At 32.5% G+C, this 17947-nt stretch overlaps 1 protein-coding gene across 1 annotated transcript in view; it reads left to right on the plus strand.

The window, feature by feature from the left end:
- Positions 1-17947, plus strand: part of ATR (ATR serine/threonine kinase) — a 103083-nt gene that overhangs the window by 42726 nt on the left and 42410 nt on the right. Inside the window, exons 22-29 of the mRNA XM_004682438.2 lie at positions 1051-1164; positions 3550-3665; positions 6824-6944; positions 8643-8780; positions 10708-10918; positions 13086-13261; positions 16085-16249; positions 17222-17313. Coding sequence (XP_004682495.1) covers positions 1051-1164; positions 3550-3665; positions 6824-6944; positions 8643-8780; positions 10708-10918; positions 13086-13261; positions 16085-16249; positions 17222-17313 — 1133 coding nt within the window. The remainder of the gene's footprint in view (positions 1-1050; positions 1165-3549; positions 3666-6823; positions 6945-8642; positions 8781-10707; positions 10919-13085; positions 13262-16084; positions 16250-17221; positions 17314-17947) is intronic.

Below are 17947 nucleotides of genomic sequence, written 5' to 3' on the forward strand. Positions count from 1 at the left end.
CTGTCCTGTTGGGGTTTCTGTATTCCACTTAGAGACAGCACAGGATTTTGTAATTTGTTTAGTAACAAGCTGCTTAGTAGTAACTTGATCCAAGCTAGACAGTTATGTAAGTTATGGTACATTTAGCAATAAAGTTTCAGACCAATCTAATGTACTATCTTCTTTTAAAGCTTCCTAGTCTAATTATAGCAAACAGTTAATATCTAGTTAATTACTTAAATATTACTGTTTAAACTATTGCTAAGTGTTTCCTTGGGAAATTAATTTCTAGAATGTTCTAATGGTATATGTTTAAAAAAGAATCCATCATCAATTGATTTGTGAATCCTGCAAAATAAAATTACTTTTTTTTAAAAAAAGATTTCTATGTTTATGCATACAAGTGCTGGAGTGCAGGCCAGAGGTGCAGGAGGGAAAGAGTATGAGAGGATTCACTAAAGACAGCCTGGGGAGCAGAACAGGCAGATCAGCTGAAGTACACTGCTGAAGGAGCAGTGGGTGAGGCAGGAGAGGTTTGCTGCACCATGTGAGCCACTTACCTGGCTGGGGATCGAACTTTTGTTTCAGTGGCTGGCAATAGCTTTATGGTGCTGCGACATTACCCCTTGTGTCACCGGGGAAGCTCCCTAAACAACTTTTAACATATCAGTAGATTATTCAAGTTTTTCAAGTGATTGGACCTCTATAGAACGCAATTTAGAAATGCTATCGTTTTCTAAGCATCAGAAAAATGTAAACTGTTAGTAAAAATTGACTTGATGCTGTGGTTTGTTGGAAAAGTCATGATGATTTTTTTCTATATTTTTCAAGCAAAAATGTGTCACGACTTTTCTGATAGCCATCTAATATTACACTTTATAAATAGCCAAAAAAAAAAAAAACTTTAGGTTTAGCTTCTTAGGTACAGATTATATTTTAGATTTGTGCCAAATTTAATTTGAACTTTAGCCTCCTTTCTTTTTCTAAGTTAGATTAACCATGGAGGACATGGTACATTTAACAAATATTCTTACAAATTCTTTTTGAATTTTTTTCTTGTTTTTAATTGAGACCGGAGTAGAAGATTCAAACTTTGCTTATGGATTACTGATGGAACTGACAAGAGCTTATCTTGCATATGCAGATAACAGTCGAGCTCAAGATTCAGCTGCATATGCAATTCAGGTAACAGGGCATATAGTTATTGCAGCTTTATATTACTAAGTTCTAGTAAGAAGTTTATAAATTCTATATTCTTGAAACTTACATAATTTCTACCGAAATAATTGCAAATTTATGATAAAAATTTCAGTGTGGAAATGTACCCTTTTAACAGATTATAATAGCTAGTTTATGTGAATACAGAGAATACTTGTTTTCCCTGCCAAATGAAGTCAAATTACTTGTTGATGTTCTGTAACTTGAGTTTTCTTTTCTGTTAAGTAGCCTTTCTTGGTTATTTTCCATAGTTAATACATACACATATTTATATGTACATATAGCTGTTTGTTTCTTTTCAAAGGTAATATTCAATTTGAACATACTATAATTTGATTAAATTTATTTATCCTGAACAAATTTAGGATGTATTTAGTGTTTTACTTGTACAACAAATGATGTAGAGAACATAAATATCTTTTTTGGGTGCTTGAGTAAAAGTATGTCAACAATATAAATCTATAGTAATTAAAATACATCTTGGAGAAAGTGCAATATTCATATCTGATAACCTTTTATAAAAAAGTTTCACTAGTTTATTCTCTTACAAACCTGCCTTTTACAAAATGTGATAGATGACAAATGCTATTTCACTTTAATTTGCATTTAATTATAAGTGTAACATGTTTTTATTTATTGGGTTTTTGGGGTATATGTGAATTTTCTCTAGATCCTTGTTCATTTTCTTCTTGGTATTGTTCTGGTTTTTATTGATATTTAAGAGCTGTTTGACTAATGGAAACTAACTTTTCATCTGTCATACATGTATTAAATATTTTTGTTTATTTTTCTTTGCCCTATTTCATGGTGGTGTTTGTTTTGTTTTTTCAATTAACATGTCTGGAATTCACTGTGAGAGGCTTGGGTTACATATAAAAGCTTTTCATTGTGCTGATAATGTGTAAAACTGTATTCTGGATGCTTTGAGTAAAAGAGGGAATATAGGTTAAAATGGGTTTAGTAATTGATGTCTGGGCAATGAGAGGTCAGTGAGAAGAAGGAAGAACATAGAAAACTGAGAAGCTGCTTGCAAGATTGAGATACTGTATTAACTGCTGACTTTAAATCTGTTATTCTAAGGTTTGAACACTGACTAGAAAAAAGGGAAGCTACAGATCCTCTTTTGAGGACTGTTGTCCTCAGGGAAAAAAAGAATGAGATAACAAGGAGAAAGGGGGGAAAATACAGCAGTATGTTGATATGTTGCTTGGGAGAAATTCAAGAAATGATAAGTTAGAGATGATATAGGAGAGAACTGATGTAATACTATTTTAAATAGGTAAAATGTGGAATATATTATATAACTGGAAGGTGCAGCCATAAATTAAGGACAAAAGCAGGAGAAAAAGCCAAGCATGTATACACGGATAATGGTATTGCCAGGCTGGGCTGATAGGAGGTTGAAAGTTGTGGAAGCTTCTTTAGATTACTTCTGTTTTCTCAGCAAAATATGCAAGATCTATAACCTTAAATAAATTTCTATTTTGCCAGTGTAAATGGTCCCTAAACCAAGAAGTTGAAAAATTGCTAATTTACCCAGTCTGTTGTTAGAGGTTGATTAAGGTGGTTTCTGTTATGCAGAATGACTGCCAAACACCAAGAAAAGCTGGCTTCAGACAAAATTTGAGTAACATTTTAAAGTTAAATGAGTTTTAGATATTTCAGTATTGAATTCTTTATACACTTGTGTTTATTTAAAAATACTAAATATAAGTGTAAAGTACATATTTTGCTAAGTATCGCTTATAATGTTTTAATTGTTGGGTAGATATAGTGCATATATTCATTATCAGTGAAATTGGAAAGAATAATTAATAATGGAAGATTTATTGTCCTAGTGCATTCCTCTTGTTTAAAGATTTTTAAAATTCATTAATGAAACCCATTTGTTTTATTTTCAAATTTAAAAAATTGTTTGAAATTTAATTTCTGGACTTGAGTGGTAAAGTATCTTTAAGGTTTCATCTTATTTTTAGAATTTTAAGGTCCATACTTTATGTCTAGAAATAGCATTATCTTAAATATTTGAACTGTTTTGGATTTGAAACAGGATCATACTTATACAAATGTAGACAATTTCACTTTTTTCTCCAAGTAGCTCTTAATGTTACATTTTAATACATTTTTTATATAGTGATAGAAAATACATACTGACTTCAGGTACCACAGCCTTGTGATGTTGAATAACTCAACTAAGTGGTATTAAGCATTGAGGTATATATCCTGAACAAGTCAACTGCTGCAAAATTTTATAATTCTGTGTGTTTGTAATTACCATGTGTAGAATTTTGATGACTGTACAGATTTATTTCCTTCACTGTGGATTTACAAATGTGAAATATGTATTTGTAGGAGTTACTTTCTATTTATGACTGTAGAGAGATGCAGACCAGAGGTCCCGGTCACCAGTTGTGGAGGAGATTTCCTGAGCACGTTCGGGAAATACTGGAACCTCATCTAAATACTAGGTTTGTAGTGTCATTAAAACAAACTGTTTTTCACTTCTAAATTTTAGCTATTCAGCATTAAATGTATTTTTCGTTAGCTGTGATATTTATTTGCCACTGATTTATGCTTATAATCTTTTTTTAACTTATTTATTTTTTAATGATAAATAATCTTTCTTTCCTAGATATGCCACAGTTCATTTATCTACCAAAAGTATGCTTACAATCTTTTTTTTTTTTTTTAAAGATTCATTTATTTGTACATTCAGAAACTGGGGTACAGGCCAGAGGCTCAGGGGTGGCGAGAGGCTTCACCAGAGACAGAGTGGGGAGCAGAACAGGCAGATCGACGAAGTACACTGCTGAGGGGAGCAGCGGGTGGGTCAGGAGAGGTCTGCCACGCCATGTGGTCACCTCTGGGGCAAGCGGGAATCGAACTCATGCGGAAGCGGCTCTAGATTCTCAGTGCTGTGCTTTAACCCGCTGTGCCACCAGGGAGGGCCTGCTTACAATCTTTTAAAAATGAGATGTAAATCAACTCATTGGTTAAGTTTCATAACTTTAAGTGATTTAGATGAATTCATGAAAATTAAAGGGATTGGCATATTAAAATTTTAGTTGCCAATACTTTAAATTATCTACTTCAAGTTGATAAGTATCATTAATAGAAATTTAAGAGTTTAAAATTCGTTTCAAAGTAACCAAAATTGTGAGATTTTTCAGCTCTATCAATATTTCTTCATGAAGATATTTTCTAAGATAAAAACAAACATTTTTCTAAGCTTTTTGCTTTTTAATAACTGTGTTAGGGCTAGTTGAAGTCCAGAAAGTTATATACTAATTTTATTTGTAAACTGTAATTTTAAGTATTCTAGGTTACATGCTTATAGGTATGTTGCCTTTGATAAATTATGTCTTAGAACCTTACTATAGTGCCTGGACTTGTAGTAAAATCATTTATAAAAGTTCTTACATATGGGCCCTCCCTGGTGGCACAACAGGTTAGAGTGCAACACTATGAAGCTATCCACAGCCACAGTAGCACAAGTTTGATCTATGGCCCAGCAGACCTCTCCTGATCTGCCCACTGCTCCCCTCAGCAGTGTATTTTCAGTAGGTCTGCCTGTTCTGCTCCCCACTCTGTTTCTCATGAATCCTTTCACCCCTTGCTCTCTTGGCCTGTCCTGCAATTCTTGTATGCATCAATAAATTTTTTTTTTTAAAGAAATCTCCTGTGTAAAAAAAAACTTCTTAAATATGTATGCATACTTATTTGCTCATTTTTTTTTTACATTTAGAAGCCTTTTAAATATAATTTTATTTCTTACAAACATTTCTTAAAGATATATTTCATTAATACAAAGTAAAAGTTTGTAGTTAAACCTTGATTTTTCTTTTATTGAGGATGATTCCACACTGGTCAATTTCTTCACTCTGTATGTTATAGCACATAAAGATACATAAGAATTTCTATGATCCAGTAGAAAGTTTATGGTCTTTGGAGTCAAGTATACCTAAATTTGAGTTTTTGCTCTTGCATTTGATAGCTCTGAAGTCTTGTGCAAGTTAATTAACATGTGTGAGCTTTACTTTCTCATTTTCAAAATATGGGTAGTTTTACTTACTAATTTATATGATGATTCAAAATGTATCTAGCAGAGTTCTTTACATTTATCAGTACTAACTGATAAATTCTGTTTCAATCCCATCTTATTGTATATTATCTTCTGTATTCCAAAACAATGATCACACAAGGTACAATGCAAAATGGTGATATGAACTCAAATTTTTAGACTTTCTAGGCTTTAGGAACTTGACATAAGTAATGTTTGCTGAGAACTGTGAATATAGTGCTTTTATTATATTTGTCATTTCTTAACACCCTGGGATTGAAAAGAAGTGTTCCCTTCAAAAAATGTTGTATACATTTGAGATGAGAGCTATTTGACTGTGTCTAAATATTTAATACTGAGGAACATATAGGAAGGATCATGTTAAAGTTATGGCAAGCAATAATTGATGTACTGAGAACCTTTACAAGCATACTTAATATTATTTCCCTAATGGGAATGAAATCGCTTTTTAATAGAAGATAAAATAATGGGTGGGACTCATTTGACACATTTGATTGTGGAAATCACTGATTTCTTTTTTTCCCCCTGAAATAGGAGATGAGATTAATGACTGAAAGTAGCAGTGAAGTTGGTGTAGATGATATGAGGAAAGTGGTGACAATATGAAATTGTCACTATGGAAAAAAAAAAAGAGAGCCAAAACACTTAGAAAGCATTCTGGGCAATATAGAGGTCATAGAGGTTGAAACCTAAGAATGTATATATAGTTCTAATCTCATATGCTGTTTAATGATTTTCCTTTATAAGTGTGTTATCTGGATATCATTTCAGTGAAAGCAGGCATTTAGATCAATCCAAGGTTGGGAAGTAGGCAAGTGGGTACAGTTGGTAATGACATTGTGGCAGTGGAGTGAGTAAAGGATATATTACCAAGAAGGCTTGAAAGAAGGGCCAAGAAAGACCATGCTGGTTAAGAAAAGGTAGTGAACTGAAGGTATGATAGGTCAGGAGAGCAAGGTCAAGGGACAGAGATCTCAATGAGAGATAGTAGAAGTGTTAGTATAACTGAGTGAAAGAGCTAAAATTGTAGAAATCTTTTGCTAAATTTTATTTAAAAGATAATTTTATAAATGAAGAAGTTTCTTTGTTTTGGCAAGAAAGTCCTGACAAATAAGTAGAGGTGATAGTCATTGAGACGTTTTTAGTTTGATTAGATGGTCCAACCAGAAATTTAAGTCACATTGGATAATAAAACCTGGGGAAGAAAGGAAATACTGAAGTTATCAGTGAGTTTGGTAATCAGCAAGTGTGGTAGATACCCATGTGAAGAGTTGAGAATGGTATACTCAAAGAGGAAGAGTCAGGTTCAGATTCTTTTGAAGTACTTGGATGTGTAAAAATGACCATCCACCCCATCCCACCTATCCCCCCATAAAAAGGTTATGGAATAGTAATGTCTTTACCCAGATTTCAGTGAAGGTGAGGCAGTAGTGGATAGTGGATAGTCAAGAAAGGAGTAGATACAGTTCGTTATACTTTCTTTACTAAAATTCTTAATCTGTGGTTATATATTTATATTGTTTTAATAAATTTTCAAAATTACAGATATAAGAGCTCTCAAAAGTCAACAGATTGGTCTGGAGTAAAGAAGCCAATTTACTTAAGTAAATTAGGTAATAACTTTGCAGAATGGTCAGCATCTTGGGCAGGTTATCTTATAACAAAGGTAAGAGAATTTATTAACCAAACAAAAATACTAAAGGCATATCTGTGATCTATGTGAATATCAGTGCTTGCACACACAGAACCATTGAAATATTTGTGCTGGTAGTGATAGAAATTTTGAAGAAAATGGTTAGTAAGAGAGTAACAGTTTCCCTCTTGTTACTAGTTAGTTTCTTCCCTCTTGTTACTAGTTAGTTTCTCGATAGAAGGTAATTGTTTATTAAGCATATTACTATGGTCTTAATGTGTTTGTGAATGTCTATTACTTTTACATTGTAAAATAATACTGCTTATAAGATTATATAAATGCGTTCTTTGTATAATGACGTGATTTTTTTTATAATAAAAAATATATTATCCTCTTGTTGCTCCTACTAAAGGTGGATAAACATATTATCTAAACTTCCTCTAAAAATAAAAATGAAGATTTTTGAATTTTGTGGAAAAAATAGATGTAGATTTCTTTTTTCTTTATATTAGAGTTTTCCATACCTTATACACACAAAAAAATACTATTCCAAGAAAATGTTTAAGGTTTATTTAAACTTTGATTTTTTTAAACTCATACTTCTATTAATTAGTGTTTTAAAAATACAGTGATATTTTAGAAATACAGTAATATGTTAATTATAGTAATTTATATCTGGTAATTTCCAGAATGCTTCTTAATTTTTTCATAAACACACTGAAAATATAATATTTACTGTGTGAAATGGTGAATACCATTAAATTACTTTCAGCTGTGGAATATTTTAGTTTTTTTTTTTAAGTGAAGCAAAAGGGTAAAAAACTTTTAAAATTTTATAAAAGAACGCGAATGTTACCATTCTCATCAACATGGATGGAGCTGGATGGGATTATGCTTGATAAAATATGCCAGATGGTTTCACTTGTAGGAAGAGTGTAGGTGAACCAAATAAGGGATCAGGGAAAAAAAAATAATAATAAATTAAAAAGCAGAATTAACAGGCAGCTATAAATCAGGCACATTCTGCAGGAGAAGGTGGGAGAGAGAGATCAAAACGGGAAGGAAGAGCACAAGGGACTATGGTGATGGTACACAGATGAATTGATGGTAAGAATTTTATTGGGACTACACCTGAGAGGAAAAGGTGTACATTGTCCAGGAAGGAAGAATGATGTAAAGTACACATGAAAGAAAAAAAAGGACAATAAGGTTGATAAATTAGAAATGATAGTATACCAACAATATCCCAGATATTTAAAATTTTCTATTTCAGTTTTTTTCTACAGTTAATCACTATTAGTTATAAAAATGTGAATTTTAGACTAATGTCGTGTCTCAGATCTTTCTTACATGTGTTCAGGCAATTAATGCAATAAATTCAGAGTTAGGTAAATAAAGTGCACAGTAATTAGGAAAGTTAATCTGGAACAAAACATTTAAAATAAAAGGCACATTTAAAATAAAAGGGTAGAAGGCCATTTATTCTGTGAGGTGGCTGATAGTACAGATATTTGCCTCTTGGGGTATCAGCAGTTCAAATAATTAGCTATAGTTGGAATGAACAGAAAGAGGGGTGGTACACTGAATTATTCCTTGACTGAGTGCGCATGCCCTTTTTCATAAGAGAATACCTCTTCAGGGACAAATTATCTCACATGTGGTCTTTTGGTATAAAACAGTGGAATAAAATTTTTAAAACTATATATCTTCCTAAATCATTTGAGTTTACAGGTTCGACATGATCTTGCCAGTAAAATCTTCACCTGCTGTAGCATTATGATGAAGCATGATTTCAAGGTGACCATCTATCTTCTTCCACATATTCTTGTGTATGTCTTGTTGGGTTGTAATCAAGAAGATCAACAGGAGGTGAGAAATACTGTTTTATTTGGTTTCAGTTTGTTGAGTGTAATTAATATTAGGCTACAGTTTTGTAAGAAATGTCCAACAAAATATGCTTATGAATGTGCGTATATACTGCTCAGTGTAGAAAATTACAATGTATGTATTATATATGCCCAAATATACAGCAAACTTTTCAAGAAGGTTGTATTAGAAACTATTAATACTCCCCCCAGGGAATATTATAATAGATTAATCTAGGGGAAGGAAGAGAATATTTTACTTTTCATTTTATAATCTTTTAAATAGTTTAGGTTTTTAAGGCCATACATAGAAATTTTCTTTTAAAAAATGAATTTTTAATAGCAGAAGTAGCATATTACTATGTTCTTAATGTAAAAATTAAAATCACACAAATAAATTGTACCCTTTGACTACCTTTCCTGGTCCTACATCCCAAGAGATTATCACTGTTATTAATTTTATGTGTATATTCTCAAACCCTGCTTTAATGTAGTTGGTTTTGGTTTTTTTTGATATAATGGTCTCCTGTTATAGACATTGTTTTGCATTTTTTAATTTACCAATATAAACATGCTGAGCCAATCTTTTAAGAAGCTTAATATTGCATATTACTATCCTTTCATTTTGTAGTTATATCATAATTTTTTAAAAGATTTATATTTTATGCTTATAGAACGGGGGTGCAGGCCAGAGGTGTAGGTGCGGTGAGAGGACTCACCAGAGGTAGAGTGGAGAGCAGAACAGGCAGATGTACTGAAATACACTGCTGAAGGGAGCAGTGGGTCAGTCAGGAGAGGTCTGCCATGCTATATGGGTCAGTTCCCTGGTCAGGGATCAAACTTATGCTTCAGTGGCTTCAGAAAGCCTCATAATGCGGTGCTTTAACCTGTTGGGCCACCAGGGAAAGCCCATACCATAGTTTTAACTATTCCCTTACTACCTGTTGTTTCTAGTTGTAACTTTTACATATAGTACTATGGTAAGCATCTTATCAATTTTTATGAAATTGTCTATATGTGATTTAGGTTAGATTCCCAAAACTGGAACAATTGGGTTATATGTTATGTACCTTTAAGATTAGGCCCTCCCTGGTGGCGCAGCGGGTTAAAGCACAGCACTAAGAAGCTAAAGCCACTTCAGCATGAGTTCGATCCCTGCCCTGGAGGTGACCTGCCCACTGCTCCTCTCAGCTGCCTGTTCTGCTCCCCACTCTGGTCTCTGGTAAATCTTCTCACCACCCCTGCACCTCTGGCCTGTACCACAGTTTTGTATGCATAAATAAAATAAATCTTACAAAAAATAAAAGATTATATTGAAGACTGCAAATTGCCTACAGATTTATAGTCCTACCAGCAATTCACAAGTATATATGTTTCTCATATACTTGTCAAAACTTAGGAGTTTTATGTGTATTTTAGATACCTATTTATGCTGGTAGTGTCTTGCAAAAATCTTTTACTGTTCTCTTTTTAACATTTGTTTCTGCCGTTGGTCATGCAGGAAATTTCAATGTAAATGTCAAATTTATAAACCTTTTTAACTTTTGAACTTCATACCTTAGTCAATAGCATGAATTATTTTCCTACATTCTTTTATTCCTTTTGTAATTTTAGTTAGCTCTAAATTATTCTGAAATTGATTTTTACAGGTAGTGTGATATACTGTTTTATTTTTCATATTAATACCTTCCTTATCATTTATTGAATAACTGAAGAATTGTTTGATTCTTGATTTACTTTTTGTTTCTCTAGACTTTACTTACAGTAACATTTTACTGATTTAAATTACAGATAAGAAATATAACTATTAATCCATATTGGTGGTTTTGTTTTTGAAAATTTTGTTACCTTAGCATGGCTAATACTGTATGTCAGATGATAATAAAATGATAATGTGTAAACATGTTATTAACCACAAAGTGAATTCTTAGGTTTATGCAGAAATTATGGCAGTTTTAAAGCATGATGATCAACATACTCTAAGTTCCCAGGACATTGCATCTGATTTGTGTCAACTTAGTACACAGACTGTGTTCTCCATGCTTGACCATCTCACACAATGGAAAAGGCATAAATTTCAGGCATTGAATGCTGAGAAATTTCCACAAAGTAAATCAAACAGAGATAAGGTAGATTCAATGGGTAAGTCATAGTTTTATTTCTTCCACTAATTACCACTAGCTCCTTTCTTTACAATTCTATAATTTAAGCATTAACTTTTAAAAGACCTACTTTTTTTCTTGTGTTCTTTTTTTCATAATGTAACTTTTTAGTATATTTATAGTCAAACTCTCTCTTTAAATTTTTAGTCTTACTTCTTTAGATAAGACACACACCTAATTTTTCTTTGTATAAAATAGGTTAATATTACCTCCATTAGATGATTGAGGGTTAAATGAGGTGGTAACTTACATGTGGAACATAGAGAAGCCAAACAAAGAACTAAGCCTACAAAATTGACATAGGACTGAAATTCTTAAAAGGTACTGAAGAGGGAAGGGAGCACAGTGGACTATTTTGGTGGGCTATGAATGTCTTAATGGTGTTTGTAGTATGCTAACCACGCCTGAGGTGGGAATGCTAGACTTCTATTACACAACAATGATGTATTGAATAATAAAATATTTGATGTAAAAAATAAAATAAATGAAATGAATAAGTAAAAATTACAAAATGTAAAATAAATGTATGTCATGTTAGTAACCAATCCATTGCTGTTTATTGTAGGTGTATATGCACATACACACATATATGTGTAGTAATTTGTTTTTTCTCCTTTTTTCAGTTGTGAAATACACTTGCAGTTTGTTTTAAGTTTCAGGAGATTTTAATTTCATTCATTTCGTGATCTCATTTTTTTATTCACTTCAGTTCAGTTTTTTCCATGTCTCTGATAGCAGTGGCTAGCAGACTTTGCAGACATGATTAAGTAACATTACTATGCAACACCCTGGTGTGCCTAATGTCATCATTTTTTCCTGTGGTATTACAACTCCCACTTAAGCAACTAAAAGAGAAATTCCATTAGAGTTAAATATCATACCTCCCCCTGTAATATAAGCATTTGTGGAGAAGGATTATATTCATTAAACATAATGAATAGTTTTTTTTAAGCCATTTTTTATTGAGCTAAGATTGATTTACAATATAGTATATAATCCACCTCTACAGATATATTATCACTCCTACAACCAAGGCATCCATAGTCCTCCAAATAATGAATAATGGATACTCTTACTATCTTTGAACCTTAGTTGTTTGTTTTTTAATTCCTGCAGCAAGTAGATAAAATATGTAACCTTTCTCCTCTAAACTGTAATAATTAGTGGACATTATGTACTTTTCCTAAGCTAATTGGAATTTTACTTATTAAAAAGGCTTTCACATAAATAAGTGTCAATTTGTAATTATCTCCTTGTTCATGAAAGTACATGCATTTCTGATTTAAATACAATACTTGAAGTCTTCACTTAGAAGTTCCCAGTTCATGTCTTTTTTTTTTAAGACTTAGTTATTTATGCATACAAGAGCTGGGGTACAGGCCAGAGGTGCCAGGAGGTCGGAGGAAATATTTACCAGAGACAAAGTGGGGAGCAAATCAGGGTGATGGACTGAAATACACTGCTGAGGGGAGCAGCTGACGAGAAAGGAGAGGACTACTCTGCCATGTGGATTAGCTCCCTGGCTGAGGTCACACTCATGCTGCAGTGCCTGCAGATAGCTTCGTGGTGCTGAGACTTAAGCCCATGTGCCTCATTAAGCCATGTGCCACCAGTGAGGCCTGTATGTCTTCTTAGTGCTTGAAAAGTTACTGTAAAGAACTGATTTTTACTTTACTTTCCATTATAGTTTACATTATATGACAACATAGGAAAAATACAGATTGCTAAAAAATTCTTAGTTTGAAAATATTTGCACAGTTTTCATGTAAGAGCAACACTGTTGTTAATAATGACTTGCTTTGTTTTATTTTAAATTTTTATATTTCTTTAACATTTAATATGGATTTGAGCTTAATTCTCAGGAAATTGTTAAAAAAGCAGGACAGATACTATTATTTTCCTTTTATAGATGAGAAAACAAGCTGAGTTAAATAAAATACCTATTCAAGGACAGATAAGTAATATGGTAGAGCTGGAATAAGAGTTCTGTGAGCATTCATCATATTGATTTAACAGCCAACCATATTATCCTAATAAATTTAATTTAGTGAAATAAATAGAATTTAAAGAAATAAATTTTGAGTTGATACTTCTAAAATTATATTTTCTAAGTCCCTAAATTACTCAGTTCTCATTTTATAATCTAGGATCTGTGGATTATGAAGACTATCAGAGTGTAACGCGTTTTCTAGACCTCATACCTCAAGATACTCTGGCTGTAGCTTCCTTTCGCTCTAAGGCATACACACGAGCTGTAATGCACTTTGAATCATTTATCACAGAAAAGAAGCAAAATATTCAAGAGCATCTTGGATTTTTACAGGTTTGAAATTAATACGGTGAACTTGATTTTAATATTGCCAATCTCATTTTATATTGTTCATTTCATTGAACATTTTAGATGCTGTTAGAGTCTGTGAGCACTTTAGAAGCATATAGATAAGTGGGGATAGATAAGTATCATTTTGGCATATCTTCAGTACAATGATATAATCAAAGGATGAACACTTAAATAGTCATTTATGTAGAGTTGGGTGGGAGATAGGAGTAGGTGAACAAGGTTCATTAAGGGATCTTGGAGGTGATATCTAAAGTAGATCTTGAATGAATGGTAAGTAAAAGAACCAGGACCTTTTAAGCAGAGGCATCCTTATGGAGTTGGGGATGAACGTATGTGCTTAAGAGTACAGTAGTTGTTTTGAGTGGCAGAGAGAAAATAAGAGGCTTGGGCAAAGGAAAGATAAATTACAGAGGACATTTTAATACCCAAGATTCCTGGCAGATTCTAATCAGGGAAGTACTTTGGTCAAAATGGCATTTTTCGCTAAATACTTAATGACATTCTTAGAGGAAGGGTTTAAAAGGGCTATGATTAAGGCAAACTTTCATTACTGTTCATTCATGAGAAATGTAGGCCCCTGAAAGAAAAAAATGAAGAGAAATGGAGCTTGAATTTAGGAGTGGCAGAATCTGTCATTGTAGCTCTGTTGAAAATAGGTAATTATATGACTTTGGAGGGAAGAAAAAATAAGGACAGGTCGAACTAAAACAATGGGAATAAACAAGAGGTCAGAGTTAGTGGGCTGCTTTTTTAGATCAAAAAGCGTGATGACAACATGGAAAATTAACAGTTTAGTCTTTGGGTAACTATTAACTAGCTCTTGTTTTTTGTGTTCCTCATTGGTTGAGTTCGTTGCTAAAGTTATTCCCTAGCAAAGACATTCAACTTCTTTATCTTTCTCTCACTGTGTTATACTCACTCGTAAAACTTCAACCCTGGATAAACTTATAAATCCACCTTCCCAGTGTTAGCATGTAAGCAGCTAAACATTGCTGGAGAAAAGTCACACAGGAGCTTTTTGTAGTAGCTTTTAAATTCAGAATCTTCCGTCCTTCTATGTTTCTCTAGTAAGCCTACTTTCCTGCTCTAAAGATGACTGTCTCTTACCCTTTCTTCGTTTCTGTTTCCACCGTACTTCTCCACTGACAATCTTGTTTCATTGTCATGAAAACGAATGCCAAATATCTATCAAATCTGTAAATACAGTGGATTCTGCATCCTGTTCTCTTTCTTCAGTTATTCCTAAGAAAGCATTTCTGTCAAAATTCCATCTTATTTGTTCTCAATTTCAAGGATTTTACTCCTTCAAGTATTCCTACTTTCTTCATTATCTTTAATTTCTCTCTCAACAGGAGTATAGAGAATATATTAGCATGTCTCATATTTCCTTTTTTAATATTTTTAATTCCCATGGTTTTACTGTCTCTGGCCACTTCCCCTCGCTCTCTTTTCACAGGCTGTTTTTAAAGAATTTTAAAAGAATTATGTTTTCCTGTAATCACTTCTTCACTCCCATCCATTCTTTTTTGCTTTTAGGTTTTATTTTGATATATCAATTATGAGCTTATACTAAAATATAGATCTTAAAATTTTGTTTTCTACAGAGACATATATTATTTTCATTTTTAAAAATGCTTTAAACTTAAGTTTAACACCTACATTCATAAGCTAGTTGCAGTATATGTGACTTTTTGTTTTTTTCTTTTTATTTTGTTTTGTCAGTTTCATGGAGTCGGATGGGAAACTATATTTTATGCTGTGGAACAATTTAACCACCACAGAAATTGAGCTTTTTTAAAGGCAAAAGTATTGAACTGCTTTTTCCAGTTTCTTTTGTATTTGTTAATCTATTCAAACTTCCTGCCTTTTTAATTGGTTTGTTTCTAATACTTCCCCTTAGTTATTACCATGTTTCACCTAACATTTTTGTTCTAATTGACCTTTTCTCACTTCTAAGTGCCAGGTAAAGTGAAAGTTGTCATCAGTAATGCTATAGTCTTTAGAGTCATACAGACTCCTAGTCATTCTTAGCCAGTTCTGCTTTTTCTCTGACACTACTCTTGCTAAGAAAATCATGTCTTCTTGCTATCAAATTCAATAATGTTTCCCAGTCCTTATTTTTTTAACCTTACAGCAGCATTTGACCATTCCTAATTCACATTTACTTTTCTCCCACAGAGATTCTAGGATTCTTCAGACCGGCTGTGGTTTCTTTTTCTCAGTTTAAATTTGCTAGTTCTTCCATGTCTATAAATATAGAACTATTCTAGTTGTCTAGCTGGCATTCTTTTCTCTTTTTATTCATTTCTGAAATCATGCCTTTCTTTCCCCTGCCTTTAACAAACATCTTTGTGCTAATTGTTCACCAATATTTTATCCTATATTTTAACTGTTTATTTCCTTTGAACTCAATTATGTCTTGTATTTCTTGAAGGCATCTTGTTACCAATATGTTGTTTTAAAATTTTTTAAGTTTTAAAAGGCACGAAACACTTCTAAGTTACACTTAACAGAATTTAGTATGAATTATTTTTTAATAAAGTTGAGGATATTGAATTATTTACAATTCTTGTTACCATTAATGGGTTTTAAATGGAGGTTTATCTTTAAATGCAATTAAGTGTATTGAGATATAGAATGCCTCGAAATAAATCTATAGTTTTACCATGAGCCTGCTTTAAAACAAATATTGATAGTTATTTTGAGAAAAAAATACCATACGCTTTTTGATGTAAAATGGTAGTCTTATAATAATTTCCCAACTACATTTTTCCTCATTTGATTTTTTTTAATGTTTCAACAAAGAAATTGTATGCTGCTATGCATGAACCAGATGGAGTAGCGGGCGTAAGTGCAATTCGAAAGGCAGAACCCTCCTTAAAAGAGCAGATCCTTGAACATGAAAGCATTGGTTTACTGAGGGATGCCACTGCTTGTTATGACCGGGCTATTCAACTAGAACCAGACCAGGTAAGATAACAAATGATAGGCAACATAATGAAAAGACTCTTGAACTAGGATTAGAAATTTAGCTTCAGCACTGTTTTTACCAGCATCACCATATGTCTGCAGAACATTCAGTTTTCTAAGTGTGACTTTTTCTTGACTGGTAAAGTTAGAGACTTATCCTAGAAGATTTCAGATTTCTGTCTCCATGAGTGAGGTTTATTTTAGAGTATATTTATTTTCAACTGTGTGTTCAATTACTCCAAAATTTATATTATTTTAGTTCATTATGAAAATGTAAATATATTCATTAATTTTTAATAGTAATAGTGATTCCTTACAGTCTAAGAAACTTTTTCAGATATCCCATGCCTCCAAACTATCTGAATCTCTGAAGTGGTCCCTTAGAATCATTGAGCTATAATTACTAATGGGATTGTATTTTATACCTCATGTTTTATGGGGACATAAATCTTTTCAGAGTTATTGACTTAAAATCTCGGCTTAGATTTGCTTAATCATGGAGTATTACTTTTTGTCTTATTTGACTTATTCAGAAACTCAATGTATAAGACCTTTATTTTTCACAGTCTTGTCATTTTTAAAGCACATGGCATGATCTTGTTTAACTTTATTTACTAACACAATCTATTAATGAACTTGAGTGTTAATTTTTATCTAAATAAAATTACAAGTAATCTTTAAAAATGAAAGGGTACTCATTACTTTTATAAATGATCAGAACCCAAAATTATACCAAATTTATGAAAATAATAAATTCAATATGAGATTTTTATTTTTAGATTATCTGCACTTTTTTAAAATTAAGATGTGTGTAGAAGTCTGCCATATAGCCAAGCAAGTCATTTCTAAACTAAGAAGGGTAGCTACAATGAGGTAAATAGTATTTTTTAATGAATATCAATTATCCTCGTTTTGGTTTCCAGGATACATCTGTAGTGACAATTGCTATTTTAAATATTTTTAAATTTCTAGATCATCCATTATCACGGTGTAGTGAAGTCCATGCTAGGTCTTGGTCAGCTCTCTACTGTAATCACTCAGGTGAATGGAGTGCATGCTAACAGGTAATACTTCTTTAAAGGAATAATTTTCCTTTGTTACTATATTTTAGTGGGGAATTTTAAGTTAATGATTGGGTTGATATAATATTGACTCAGGTAAAGAAATTGTTTTTTGGTTTCATGGTGTTAGAGATAAATACCAAAAGCTTTTTTTTTTTTTTCCTGCTTCCTGGTATATTGATATAGCACTTACCTCAATTTTCTGTCCAATTCTTGAATTACATTTGCTTTAAGATGGGAATCTTCCAGTACTCACTATTGATGAGGCTCACATGCATACTTTAAAGGGGTATCTGAACTATGTTACCAACACAAGTTATTTTTTTGTGTTGGAAGGGGAGAATTTGTGACTAGTGTATGCAAATCCATTCTAGACTGGGGAGTGATTTTTTTCCCCAGAAGAAAGCAGCCTCCCTTTTCCAAAGGAAATGATCGATACAGAGGAAAAAAATAATAATTCTACTTGTAGCAAAGGCTAAGACTATGTTGTTCCTGTAGTTTGAAGAGTAACCGTGGAGGTTGGTTCTGCTTTTGAACTTCACTTGCTCTGAGACATGAAAACCTTTTCCTTAATAATTTTATCTGAGCTCAGTGGACTTTGGGCATTGAGATTTGTCCTATGTGATGGGATCTTGAC

This window comes from Condylura cristata, unplaced genomic scaffold (genome assembly GCF_000260355.1).
Source record: "Condylura cristata isolate star-nosed mole 26May11 unplaced genomic scaffold, ConCri1.0 scaffold00014, whole genome shotgun sequence".
Lineage (NCBI taxonomy): Eukaryota > Metazoa > Chordata > Mammalia > Eulipotyphla > Talpidae > Condylura > Condylura cristata.